Raw genomic sequence first — 13483 nt, forward strand, 5'->3', positions numbered from 1 at the left:
GAGGCTCTTGCATGCTGATGGGCAAAAGTTCATGCATCTCTGAAATTCATCTCTAAAATACGAAAGATATTTAAGGAATCATAATGGCGCGAAAGTCTGCATGCATAGAAAAGCATTGTCATTATGATAGTTTCATTGTCTTTCTAAAAAAATGTCAGCTTTCAAAACTATGGGCTAAATCAACTGAGGCTTATAAACAGACGATTCAAACAATGATCCGCTTGCGTGACGAGGTGGCTTTGACTATAGAGGGTGATTGTGATGGATAAAGTCCAAGGTTATCGTCGATTGATGTCAGAGGGTGCATGGGTGTAAGGGGAGAAGGCAAGGGGGAATAGTCCCCCTGTACCCATCTCCCCCCTCCCCCCCCAAAAAAAAAAGGCAAAAAAAGAGAATGTACGAAAGTAATGATGGTTTCAATCAAATTTTATAACACCTCATCCACAGATTCTTTGTCACGAGTCACATGATACTTTCTATTTTTGCTATCTGTGCACGGCCAAAAGTACTATACCCGTAGCAACCAAAGTAATATACCATTAGCAACCAAAGTACTATTTCCACGGCGCGGCATTTGTGTGCAAATGCATGCTGGTGTGCGCGTTGCGCGTTGCACGCAGCGTGTTTTGTTCCAAAGAGAGCGCGCCGCAGAGTTGGGTTCAAACATTTCGCGAAGGGGTAGTTGGAGGAGAGAAATACATTTTCTTCCAGTTTTGTATTGAAATTGAAGTTTACTTCAACTGTGTTCAGATTTAGATAATTTAAATATTATAACTAAGCAGAATCTGTCGGTGAAGTGTTATAAAACAAATATTGAATGCTTTATCTCGTGGTGAAGTAAAACTAGCCTCCCTCGGTGATCCATGGAGCATTCTATTTTCCCTCGGCTTCGCCTCGGGAAAGTAGAATGTCCATGGATCACCTCGGGAGGCTAGTTACACCACTCGAAGCATTCAATATTTGTATAATATCGTTTATAAGACTAAATGGTACCATTGGAAGACATGTTATCGCCATAATTTCGAACATAGGGCGACATCCGACATTAGGGAGACATTTTCAAGTCTCCCTAATGTCACAGCCCCCCCTTTAGAGGCAAAATCTGATCGTCGCAACCAGGTTATATTTGTTGCTCGTGGTCTAATAAGTAAACATACCGAAACTCGTGGAAAAAAGATAAGGGAATATTGGGTTAGGGCACATTTAAGTATGAACAATTTTGTGCACAAGTCTATGGGAATGAATGTCTCCCAATGTCCAATCCAAGGTAATATTAGGGGCCTCTTATCATTAGCATTTGTTATTTTTCTATGACCGAAACTACTGGAAAGTCGCCTTAAACGTCGCTTTGTATATTGTGTACAAACACATGCCTCATTTTTGTGAAGAAGTAGATTTTCCGTTTTGACGAAGTGACGGATATCTTCAGTAATTAATATCTTCTAATTAAACACAATTTTATGAATAGAGAGAATTGTTTTTGGCTACTTAACTCCTGGGCTATTGTCTCAGTTACATATTTTTCAATTCTGGGGGAGAAATGTACACAAAAATGCAAATTGAAAAATCCACCAACTTCAAACGCAATTTTCTCAAAATTCGGTTTTGCATCTGTGTGCACAGATGTGTCACTTCGTCAAAACGGTGACGTTATGTGCATACAGTTTTGGAACAGCGCCCCAAGCGTCATGCACAATCATGATGTCGAATCTCCACCTTCTCTACAAAAACAAAATCACACAGGTTTTTCGATCTTTCCATGCCTGGTGAGTGCACTTCGCCCTCGTTCCAGAAAACAAATCCCGGTGACGCCCACTGGGCACGTTACGCCAGTTTAAATCAAGTGAGGTCTACTGATGGATAAACGTAGACGTGGCTCAAGTCCGATCTATACATAGCGTGTCCCAAAATACCCGCAACAATTTGTTTGCGAGGCTCTAGCGTCGCCGCGGAAACACTACCGCCATTGTTTTTATATCATTTAAAGTTTGTAATCCTAACTTTATCCTTTGTAAATATTGGTTTGATTTTCAAAAGGATTTTAAAGTGATATATGTTCAAATAAAGGCATGTCAAAAACAAAATCAACCGATTTCAATTTCAAGGAAAAATCAATCATAGGCCTATGCATTTTTTCTAACGTGGAAATGGTTCACCATGTTCATGGTGTGACGATCTCGTTGCCTTTTACTTTTTGTGTTTCCTATTCTTTTCGATCCACATAGATTACACTTTAAATGAATTAACAATATTGTTCTTCGTTTCGAGTTCAATTTTGAAATTAACGTGCAAGTATGTATCTATTCAAACAGCGCGCTCAAAGTGAGACTCGAGTTTGCATCTGATGCACCGCATCATCGATTTTCCTTGAAATCAGTTGAGTTTGTTTTCGACATGCCTTTATTTGCGCACGAATATTTGTAAAATTCTTTTAAATATCAAACCAATACCCGCCAGGGCTAATGTTCAGATTTCAAGCATTCAAATGGTATTAAAATAATGGCGGTACGTGTTTCCGCGCCGACGCTAGAGCCAGGCAAAAAAAGTTGCGGGTAAATATTTTGGGACGCGCTGTATAAACTTAGTACAGACCTCTAGCCCGGGGACTGACGTGTGACGACCACTGATCTATAGAGATCTGTGGTGACGACAGCTTATGGGTTTTGAGTGAAGACAGACTTGAGTCAAGTCTAGGATCTAGCATCCTTGGAGGCTCTCTGCAAAAAAAGACTGTCGTCAGTGTTGAGAGGTCTTGCGTGACAGATGACAACTGTAATCTGTCGTTGACCTATGTAATCAGCTGTGCATTGGCAAACCCTGCCGGCAAATTGCAATCAGAAACGGCAGCTGGTTGCGAACGTGAACCCAGGCGTTTCACAAGACCCAACAGTCACACACGAAATTAGTGGCAAATCGTGTCCTCTCTTGACCTTGGACAATGTCCGGGACTTGTCTAATGCGACCCGATTTGGATCATTTAATGGTCAGACGGAGGTGGGTGTGGGGAGGGTGGGGAGAGGGGGGAGGAGGGGAGATGCTTGTAGCCTTTCAAGCATGAGGTTCGAGCTGAATCTTAAATTCGTTAACTTGTCAAGCAAAGTCACGAAGCCATTAAACTCAACCCGAGGTAATGATTGAATTCGGTCGGTCATAGACCAAAGTCACCCGCTTTCAGGCTCTCTAGGAGACAAAAGGTTAACGAAGGTCAAGAAAAACCTTCCCAACTGCACCACCATAGCCCCAGACAGACGCTGACAGCTAATTTCAAGTCAACCGATCACGACTAATTTCGTTTTGAACCAGTGACTTCATCGCATTTAGACGAACTGCGAGCATTCTTGCCTGTGTTCAATGTATTTATAAAGGAAAATTACACGAGTGACCACGCAACATGATGAAGTTCAAAGTCTTATAGTCAAGAGAAGATATCACAGCTGAGTGAGTCGTGTTTCGAGATGTTAGGAAATTAGCGCTTTGACCTTTTAAAACAGTCTTAGGAAATTCGATTTCTTTTCAGTTTTTTTTGTTTTAGCATAGATCTAAGCATTATCACGAAACCTTATAACGTTAAAACAGGGAGGGTCAACGACTTGACATTGCACATTAAGTTGAGGCCATGCTTGCACGCAACTGCAAAGATAGCACGTAACCTTTTTCCTGTGATGTGTCATGTTCGCAGTGATACTCTATATTCTTTACAAACAATGAATATTCATTTTATCAGCCTCTGGGAGTAGCAAACAGATGATCTGAGTGAACTAAAATTTAAAGAGTTTTAGAAAAAAAACACTGGAGAGGACAATCAATCTGTTCATATTAATAAATTAAACTCTAAATGTCTTGTTTTATATATAGTTCCGAATTGGAAAAAAAACGAAGTTACAAAGAGCGGATCCAAGGGTTGCAGGGTAGGGGGGGGGGGGGGCTGACCACCCAACACTTCTGACTGTCAAACTGATTTTTTTTACAAAACAGGAAATGCCAAATTTTCGAAGGCTTCCTGAATAACGTCATAACTCTGTTTTGCAAATGGTGGCTGATTGCCACATGCCTTTGGTCTGTTTATGCGTGACTGCAACTCTTCATCCACCCCTACCCACTATCTTGGACTTCAACACCACAGCAATAAACCTATCGAAGTTTGTAACATGGCTCACGACTGGAATTGAATTTGTATTTCCCTATCTTGCAGCCAATCCCGTGGCAAACGAAGTTAAGTTGATACGGCGGTGGAGGTCTCTATCAACAAGATGAATCAAATCCAGTCTTGGCAGCGCTACCCAGGCAATTCCGAGCATACCTCACGCGCGCTGTATTCAAGCTAATGCATGCGCGTGAGGTCTGCTCAGAATTTCCTGTGTAGCGCTGCCAATATTGCCAAGACTGTTGAGCGTCGCGTCAACAAGCATTTACAGTATTAAGACTGTATTTGATTCATCTTGTTGATAGCGACCTTGCTTGCCACGGACCGGGGGAATTAGAAATAAATTCAGTGTTGGATCAAGACTAGTGCGCTGTGGGATTGCTAAAAAGCTAGAAAATAATGCATTAGGACTATTCGTCACGACCACAAAAGGGAACATACATTTCCTATGAATCATTTTGGCGTTGTACATGACCTTTCGGAAGGCATGCAGGACAACGTGCAGAGGAAACGGCCACTCAGAGTACGCAAGGCTGAAACTTGCTTTAACTAAGAACGTCCATATATGTCTACACGTAGCTTCATGTAATAACGATCGTACTAATGTTTAAACATGGTTTCCCCCATTTCTGCTCCAATTCATCCGGAGCTACATGTAGATTGCTTTCGAATGGAAATAGCCTGAGCAGAATTTGAGATTTGAAAATAAGCGTTTTCTCCACTGACTCGTCAACAATTATTTCAACTTCAACAACTTCCATGGAGTAAGCTGAATGAAGCTTTATGTAAAGCCCACGATCAAAACCAAAATTTGAAAGAATAATCTCAACCTAACATATTCAACCCCAAAATGTTTACTTTTGGCAAGGTTTGATGTCAAACAAAGATAGTATAACGCAGCCAAAATACGACCTTCGTTTTCTACATTAAATGTTTTTGTTGGCTTCTTTAATTGTTCTATTATGCGAATAGAGAAAAATCTCCAGGTTGTTTTTCAAAACAAAAATATCACTTCACATGCCCTTTCAGCACCACAATGAAATATCTAACAAAATAAGCACAAACAGTAGTTATTGTATCAACTACAGGGTGTCCAAAAAAAGTTGTGCAAGCAGATATTCATTAATTTCTCAAAAACTACTTTACATGAGTATGTTATCTTGATGGAGCACATTAATTATACTCTTGTGTATATTCAGTAAAAAGATAAGGATACAAAAGGATAAGGATACATGTATATATATTCGGTGCTTACCACTTTTTGGGTGCTTAGTAGCTATTTAGGTTAATCAGTTCATCTAAGAGTATACATCAGTGTGTTATTATTTATGTGGCATGTACACAAAGTCATGCATATACACAACATGTGTGTGATGGCCCTATACGATTTCTAGGTAGCGATGGTCCGAGCTGTCTGGCCTGCTTATGTTCGGCGGTGATAAGCTGACACAATTGCAGTTAGGGTTTTGAAATTTTCCCACCCTTGATGTCAGATCTTGTCCTTGGCTCTTCCACGATCTGACGCTCATAGTGTACGCAGTTATCTGGCTTGGCGTGATGTATCCGTTGACTTCACCCGTCGAGATCGTATGGGATGTTCGAGGCAGCGCGGCTCGGACGCAGTCGTTGTAGTACCTGGGTCCGCGTTCGTGCATGGATCTCGAGATGGGTCTGCAGCGGGGAACCAGCGACCTGCCAACGTTCAATCGACGTTCCTCGCACAGACCACCAACGGCATACGGGCTTTCATGTGACGTCAGATCAAGCCGTGCTCGCGGGTGAGCATAGGCGTAGTCGTAGTCATAGTCGGTCTGCTCTGGGTGAATTTGTGCCGGTGGTCGCATTTCTATCAGCGCGTGCTCCTTGGACAGAGAATCGTATCGCCTGCGGCTGTACCGGCGACGAATGCGGTAGGCTACCCAGGCTGCTAATGCGACGATACCGAGTATGATAAGCACAGCGAAAGCTAACAAGAAATGCAAGTTGCTCTGGTTGTTAATTTGAGGCGGACCTGGGGACTTGAGTGGGACGATGTCTACCTGAACGCCTCCCACGATGTAACTGCCATCGCTCAATGTGACTGTGCATACGTACGTACCAAGCTGAATGCTGTCTACTAAAAGGGTGCCATTTGCTAGAAGTCTGTGTGAGAGGTTTTGTTGGTTTGGATCATTGCCAATTGCCACGTTGTGAGTGGTGATGTATTCATTATTTGGGGTGAACCAGGCAATGTTGGTCCCTGCATGGACTGGGCAATCTAGGGACTGTAAACCTTCACCTTTACCTCGCAAGGTAATGGTAGACATTTCCTTGATGCCAGAGGCGCAGAAGTCGTACAGTTCATGTAGAGGAAGACTCCAGAGATCCCGGCCGTGGAAGGGCTCTGGAGATTGGCAGACCAACCCTCTTTGGAAAAAGACAGGAAGTTGGTATGACCAACGGGCTCTTAGACCCAGAAGTCCACAGCCACAGTGCCACGGATTGTTAAGCACCTCCAGGTACTGAAGGTTGTCGATTGAATCGAAGAGTCGCTCGTGTAGGTGAGTGAGACTGTTGTTGCTTAGCCGGATCCTCCGTAGGTGTGGAGTTTTCTCAAACAAAGCTAGTGGCAAGGCTTCCTGAAGAGCATTGAAGCTCAATTGCAAATCAATCATGCTTGTTAAACCGGCAAATGACCACGGTTCCAAAAACGACAGCTCACACCCTTCCATGATGAGTGTCTGCATGCTGCGCAAGCTGCTGAACAGCGACGGCATGTCTAGGTCAATACCACGATTCCAACTAAGGTCCAGGTAAGTCAGATTACTCAGATGCTCAAACATGCCATTGGGAACCCTTCTGAGTTCCGAACCTTCAATGTCAAGCCACTTCAAGTTCCTGGCTCCTTGAAACAAACCCGCAGGCAGGCCGCTGACTCTTAGATTGCTGTCGCTCAGGTTTAGAACCTCTAAGCTCTGCATCTCGGCAAAGGCATCCCTGCTGATTGACCCGATGCCATTGCCGCCCAAGTTGAGTTCAATCAAACTGACCAAACCAGTGAAGGCATCATCTGGTATCTGGTTGATCCTATTGAACCGTAAATCCAGAACCTGGAGTATCTGCAGCGGGCGGAAGGCCGAAGTCTGCAGTTGCGAGATCCTGTTCCGGGCCAGGTGAAGCTGCTTCAGGTCGGATAAGTCCTGGAAGTCATCCTCATTCACTGAACTGATGAAATTGGAACCAAGGTACAAGAAGTGGATATTTGAAGGCAAGTCGGAGGAGGGCAGGCCTTCCAAGTTGACGTCTGTGCAGTTGACCTCACCCTTGACTTCACAATCGCATCTCACAGGGCAGGCTAGGGTGGGGCGACACAGGATGAAATAGAAGTACAGTTGACTCAGGATGCAAACGACAGGTAGTCTGAGAAAAGATCTGTTAGACATCCTGGGAGTAGTTTCAGATGCTTTTAGAAGAGCCTTCTCACCGACGCCTTCTCTGTTCACCTAATCCAACATTCAGGCAAAACCCACCAACATCATCAACTAAGTCTCGCTAAATCCAAAGAATTCATCTGTCAAAAGATAAGACAAAATATAGGATTGTAAGTTTTGCAACATGCTTGCCACCACCTGCCAAATATTTCATGGAATATCTGGAACAGAATGAACCGCGAAGGATGGACTGCATGACAAGTCAGCAGTTTCAATTACTGTGGCCCTTGGAAAATTTAGAATGAGTCAGAGGGTTCTTAGAACAGATTATAAGATGACACGAACGTGTCAGAAAAATATCAAGTTTAGTCAGCTCTTGTGCGAGAAAAAAAATGCCGGTAAAAAAATGAGTGTACAGATTCTGAAATTTTAATATGAGCAATTGTTTTATCCTTGGTAAATCTGGACGTTCATTGGCATGGAGTGATATTCCACACAGTCTAGTCGACTATGACTGCAGTTCTTTGTCCCACTATTTCCCATGTGCATCATTCCATTTAGCCTACAAACGCACAATAGTTTCTTCTAATTTCAGATTTGACGATTTTTTCCCTCCAAAATTTAATCGAGTACTTGAAACACTATCCCTACATTACAATTTGGGCTTCATAAGAATAACATCTTGTCATGGGGTATAAAAGCAGACTTAGGTCTCGTCCATGTGTTTATTGCATGGTGGGCCAAGTGCATATTAATAAAGACGATTTGGTTGTCTGTTCAAGTTTATGAAAATAACTTGCTCCAAAATCATGAACTTGCCCTAAAATTGTATTTGAAATGCTGCGGACCACAAATTCACCTGATTATAAGATATCATTAACGTAGTCTCTTAGAAGCTTTACAACGTTGTTGGTTTAAAGGCTACGCCCCTTATTCTAATTTGATCTTATCCCATGTTGTGTCTGTCAGGTTTGGCTGACGTCGTGGGCTGATTCCGGTTAACGCTAATTTGTGTATGGGAATTTAATCGGTTATAATTTCTCGTAACCATCCTTCCTCCGGAGAAATTAAGCCCGGCAAACAAACATGTTTGATTTGTTCGCATTCGATTTCACCGGACGCAATATTCATGTTAACCAATCAGATTCACGAAGGAAGTCTCATGGTTGTCGTCATGTGACTGGTCATCATGTGACTGGTCATCATGTGACTGATCATCATGTGACTGATCATCATGTGACCGATTTTTGGACGGAATCGGGCGGGTGTGCGGGTACGTTACCGTCGCAACGGTGAAAAACCCGTACCGGTGCATGATGGGATGATCCGGGAAACCGGTAAAATCCAGAAAGGTATGCGCCGGACTTATGCGGTTATTTGCTGTGCACTGTGTACGTGAAAGGAACGAAACTTGTTGATCGTTTGTAGAACATGTACGGCACAAAGAAGTGGTAAACAAACCACGTCAGTGCAAGAATTACACTCAAGCGATGCACGCCTCTTATAGGAATTGCAAATCTGACAAGAATAATAGACGGGAACGACTACAAAAATATTTCTTTTTGGTAACATTATACCGGGACTCTTCAGCTATAGTACATGTATCATGAAACACAATACTCTCAAAAATAGAAAAAAATATACACACGAGCTTTTTAACTAATGCAATATGATATTATTTACCTGACCGAGGTTTTGTCCGTGGCTAATCGACGACACAAGTCGGGTTCGTCAAGAAGTCCTCAGATTCACAGTACCGATATCAAAACAACACGATTTGTGCAAAGGTTGTTATCATGGTCCCGAGGAGGTGCTGCAGTATGCAATTGGATATAGCGTTCTAGCCGGACTCCTAAAACTACGCACGTAGACTAATCCCGATTTCTACTGTGTCAAACCTGGAACTATTCCTTTGTCGGGTTGTAACGACGGGGCTTCTGTACCAGTCGAATTCACTTGGTATTCAAGCCATGTTCTGTTAAGCTTTGCGATATCAACTTGAGCTGTGCCACAATCCCTGCACTGTGAAACTAGTTCTGAAACACCAAACCGCCTCCTTCTCTGAGGGGAATAAAGCGAGCAGTAAAGTCTCTAATGCGATTAGTGTACTCATTTCCGTTAACATTTCTGCGTTTCACCCGACCTAACTCGCCACTTGGCGTCGCTGGTAAACTTTTGACAAGCAGAAATCAATGTGAACGGTTGGCTCGGGGCACAGTGAGTCAGCTATCTGTTCATATGGTTGTGGCACCTGCTAGGGGAAAATCTCATCAAAACACACGTAAACAAAAAACGATTACTAAAAACGGAAGTTGATAACACTCGGTTTTGTTTCTCAAAGACTTAGTTTTCAAGAAGATTTCGTTTCTTCTTTTTTTCAACGAGACAGAGTTTGCTGCTGTAAGAAATTTGAACGAGGTGACCAAGCTCAGTGCTTACAATCAGTGCAATTTTTTTAGCAAATACTTTAGATACATGATGCAGAATGATAGCCTTGTGTACATTATCGTTCTACATTTGTAATGACACCGGTGTACTTGAAACAATAATACATGTAGCAAACAACAATGCGCATGGTTAGACAAGGGTGGGTCCAGAACCCATTTTTTGGGGGGGGAGGGTGGCCAAAAATTTCTGGGCCCCCAAAAAGTGGGTCCAAAAAATTACGGCGTGGGATTCGGGGCCCGTTCAAGGGCCAAGATATTTTGTTTTTCTTATTCTAGATGCTCTGTGATGCGATCTGAGGCAACTTTGACCTTTTTTTGGAGGAAAAGATAGTGGTGTAGGCAGTGCCTGCCTTTAAGGGAGGTCACTTAAAATAAAAAGGGGTTCTTTTGGGGGGGGGATGGCCCCGTTGGCTCCCCCCCCCGGATCCGCCCTTGTGGTTAGAATCACGTGACATTAAGGGTTTGCTGCCACCAAGCGTTACAATAGTGGTCCATCAAATCAGTAGATTGAGTGATGGGCATAATTCACTTTTTTCTGTCTGGTTTAAAACTTAGAGAAGTGAGAAGATTTGTTTTATTAATGTAAACAGTAACCATAAATGCCCAGTGCCTATGCGTATATCAGTTCCATCGGTGATTAGAGTCCGTGATTACTTTCTGTCCGTAATGAGAACGACAACCGGTAATTAATGTCACGCAGGCCGACGGTAAGCGGGCGGAAGCGACTGGCCCGCTTAATGACGCCTTGCCGGAACACACGCCAAAAGCGATCAGCTCGCTGCGTCATAAATTGAAAGTGCAGAGGGGACAACACGGCAATCTGCCAACCGTTCATACACTCTGAATCATCGCTAAGGCTTGGGACTATTGTTAAGGTTACTGAACACAGTAACGAGCGAAGTTTGAGATGAAATCGAGGACAATGTCGACAGGGATTGATTGCTCTCAAAACTTGGATTTTTTAATTTGGATTTTTAATGGTGTGATTAATGGGAATTAGGAAGTGAGTCCTTTTGTTTAAATTTTTAGAGTCGAAATTCATATGCAACACGTCAAACGTTAAGGGGATCAGTTCGGTATACGTGTTTAGCGCCCTTGGTTGTTGCAACTTTGCCATTATGTCGGCTGGAAAATATGGTTTAATGTCGAGACAGTCACACATTTCTCAGTGCATGGGTCTTATTTATCCATGGCAGGTTGTTGTTGGTAAGGGTTCGGTCGTGACGGTGGTGGGTGGGGAAGTGGCATAGTCATTGGCGGCGCAGTTCCCGGGGAGGGCCAGGGGTTTCACGTTTGCTCCCCTCATTTGTAACAGTCCGAAAATATTGCCCTAAGTAATAGTTCGAAGATAATTGCCCTGTGCAATACTTCGAAGACATTGCCCTATGTGTCATACTTCGAGAACATATTGCCCTTTTACCACCGATTTCGACATTATATTGCGAGGAGTGGGCGTAAAACGCTTAATGTGAACAGTGTGCGTATATTTGCAGTCATGTTTAGAAAGCGCCCCAGTGGTGTCCAGCGCCCGTTCACTCGCGCCGATCCCCCACTTTTTGAATTTCCTAAACTGTTGGTCAACCCCCTGTCCCCCGCCAATACGTTGACACGAAATCGCTGATCATGGACAAAACTGCTCTCCACTGTATGAACCGCATTTTAAGCAATTAAGGTCCACATGTATGCGATTATTGTGCAACAATTAAGACCGCGCGAACTGCAGTGATCTTTTCATCTCTTTGTATGTTGATGAGGACTCATTCAGTAGTCAGACTGTCTTTACGTATACGTCCTTCACGCGGGCCACACCTTCTACAATCCTGGCCAAATCTCGCTGGGCCCCCAACCCCCCAGCCCCGGTGCACCACCCCCCAGCCCCCTTGTATTTTTTTTATTTCCATTTTTTTTTATTACTATCAATCATTATTATCTGGCCTCAGTATTTGTTCTTTCAATCAACCTTCGGCCGCCATTTCATATTTTGGAAACAAAACTCAAGAAAACAGCTCCCAAATCGGCATGTCATGCATATTAAAAAAAAATTAAAAATTCAGACAATCCTGGCCAAATCTCGCTAGGCCCCCAACCCCCCAGCCCCCGTTCAATGTTGTCTCTCATTGCGCGGTGTGTGCTCCATCCGCTGAAGAGAAGAACATTGACCGGGGGAGCGGGGGAGTTGGTGACCGTTGGAGGCTAAGGGTATTTCCAAGTGTCCCAATCATTTTGGCCGGGATTGTAGGTTAATTCAACGTTCAACTAAACGTCTATACATGTATATTGATCATTCTATAAATTTAGGTTCCACAATTTTCATGTAGGCCTACCTGCAGATGTGACATGTCACATCCGACATCTATGAGTTTATGATTCGGACGTACTCCTTAACGCAGTCATCCTCCAAGAGTGATTATGACTAGCAAACTATACCTACCCAACAAATACATGTACAAATGCTTGAAGTCATTCTCAATGATACTTGAATGGCAAATTGGCAATTACAAAGTACAGCACAAGGTAACGGGGACAGGAAAAAATTGTCACTCTTTGGACCCTGAATTTATAGTATGACCCATAATACAGACTACTTTCAATCGTGACAATACTTTTATCTCCATTTTGAGTTGAAGGAAAAATAATACCATCGGAATCCGAAAAGGACCCACCGATATAACCTGAGAGTCGAATTAAACAGAACTTGAACATTGAAGAACGATAAAATAACGGGCACATCAAACGCACACATTGTATCAGCTTCTCAGCAAATGAGTTGTTTATCGACAATTTCTCACAATTTCATTAATCTTTACACTTTTTCGAAGTAAGTTGCGCATTTTTAGGTAGTTTTAGCAGCTATATTGCAGATAGAATACCTTTTATAAGAGTGTCCTTGGCAGTTATTGCTAATGATTAACTAACTCCCTAGGCCCTTTTTGCTTTTGAGGAACCATCCTCAATCCTACAAAATCCTCCAAAACTTTGCTAAGTTCAAATGAAGAATACCCAGTGCCTCAATCCTTCAAAATCGTTAGACAGTCCTGCCTAAAAAAACTGCATTCATCCTAAATCCTTCAAAATCCTCCTCCTTTTCAAACACCATTCATCCTAAATCCTCCAAAATCCACATGTTTCTCAAACACCATTCATCCTCAATCCTCCAAAATCCTCATGTTTCTCAAACACCAATCATCCTCATTTCTCCAAAATCCTCATGTTTCTCAAACACCATTCATCCTCAATCCTCCAAAATACTCCTCCTTTTCCAACACCATTCACCCTCAATCCTCCAAAATCCTCATGTGCTTCAACACCATTCATCCTCAATCCTCCAAAATCTTCATGTTTCTCAAACACCATTCATCCTCAATCCTCCAAAATCCTCATGTTTCTCAAACACCATTCATCCTCAATCCTCCAACATCCTCACGTTTCTCAAACACCATTCATCCTCAATCTTCCAAAATCCTCATGTGCTTCAACACCAT

General features: G+C 42.9%; 1 protein-coding gene across 1 annotated transcript; it reads right to left on the reverse strand.

Annotated features, from left to right (window-relative positions):
- Nucleotides 1-5066: 5066 nt before the first annotated feature.
- Nucleotides 5067-9595, reverse strand: LOC119731626 (leucine-rich repeat transmembrane neuronal protein 1-like). Its single transcript, XM_038204825.1, has 2 exons — nt 9238-9595; nt 5067-7694 (listed from the first exon to the last, which is right to left on the reverse strand). Exon 2 carries the CDS (start codon nt 7564-7566, stop codon nt 5524-5526), a length of 2043 nt encoding a protein of 680 aa, XP_038060753.1. The 5' UTR covers nt 7567-7694; nt 9238-9595; the 3' UTR covers nt 5067-5523.
- Nucleotides 9596-13483: the final 3888 nt, after the last annotated feature.

The sequence above is a fragment of the Patiria miniata genome, unplaced genomic scaffold (assembly GCF_015706575.1).
Source record: "Patiria miniata isolate m_02_andy unplaced genomic scaffold, ASM1570657v1 HiC_scaffold_24, whole genome shotgun sequence".
NCBI lineage: Eukaryota > Metazoa > Echinodermata > Asteroidea > Valvatida > Asterinidae > Patiria > Patiria miniata.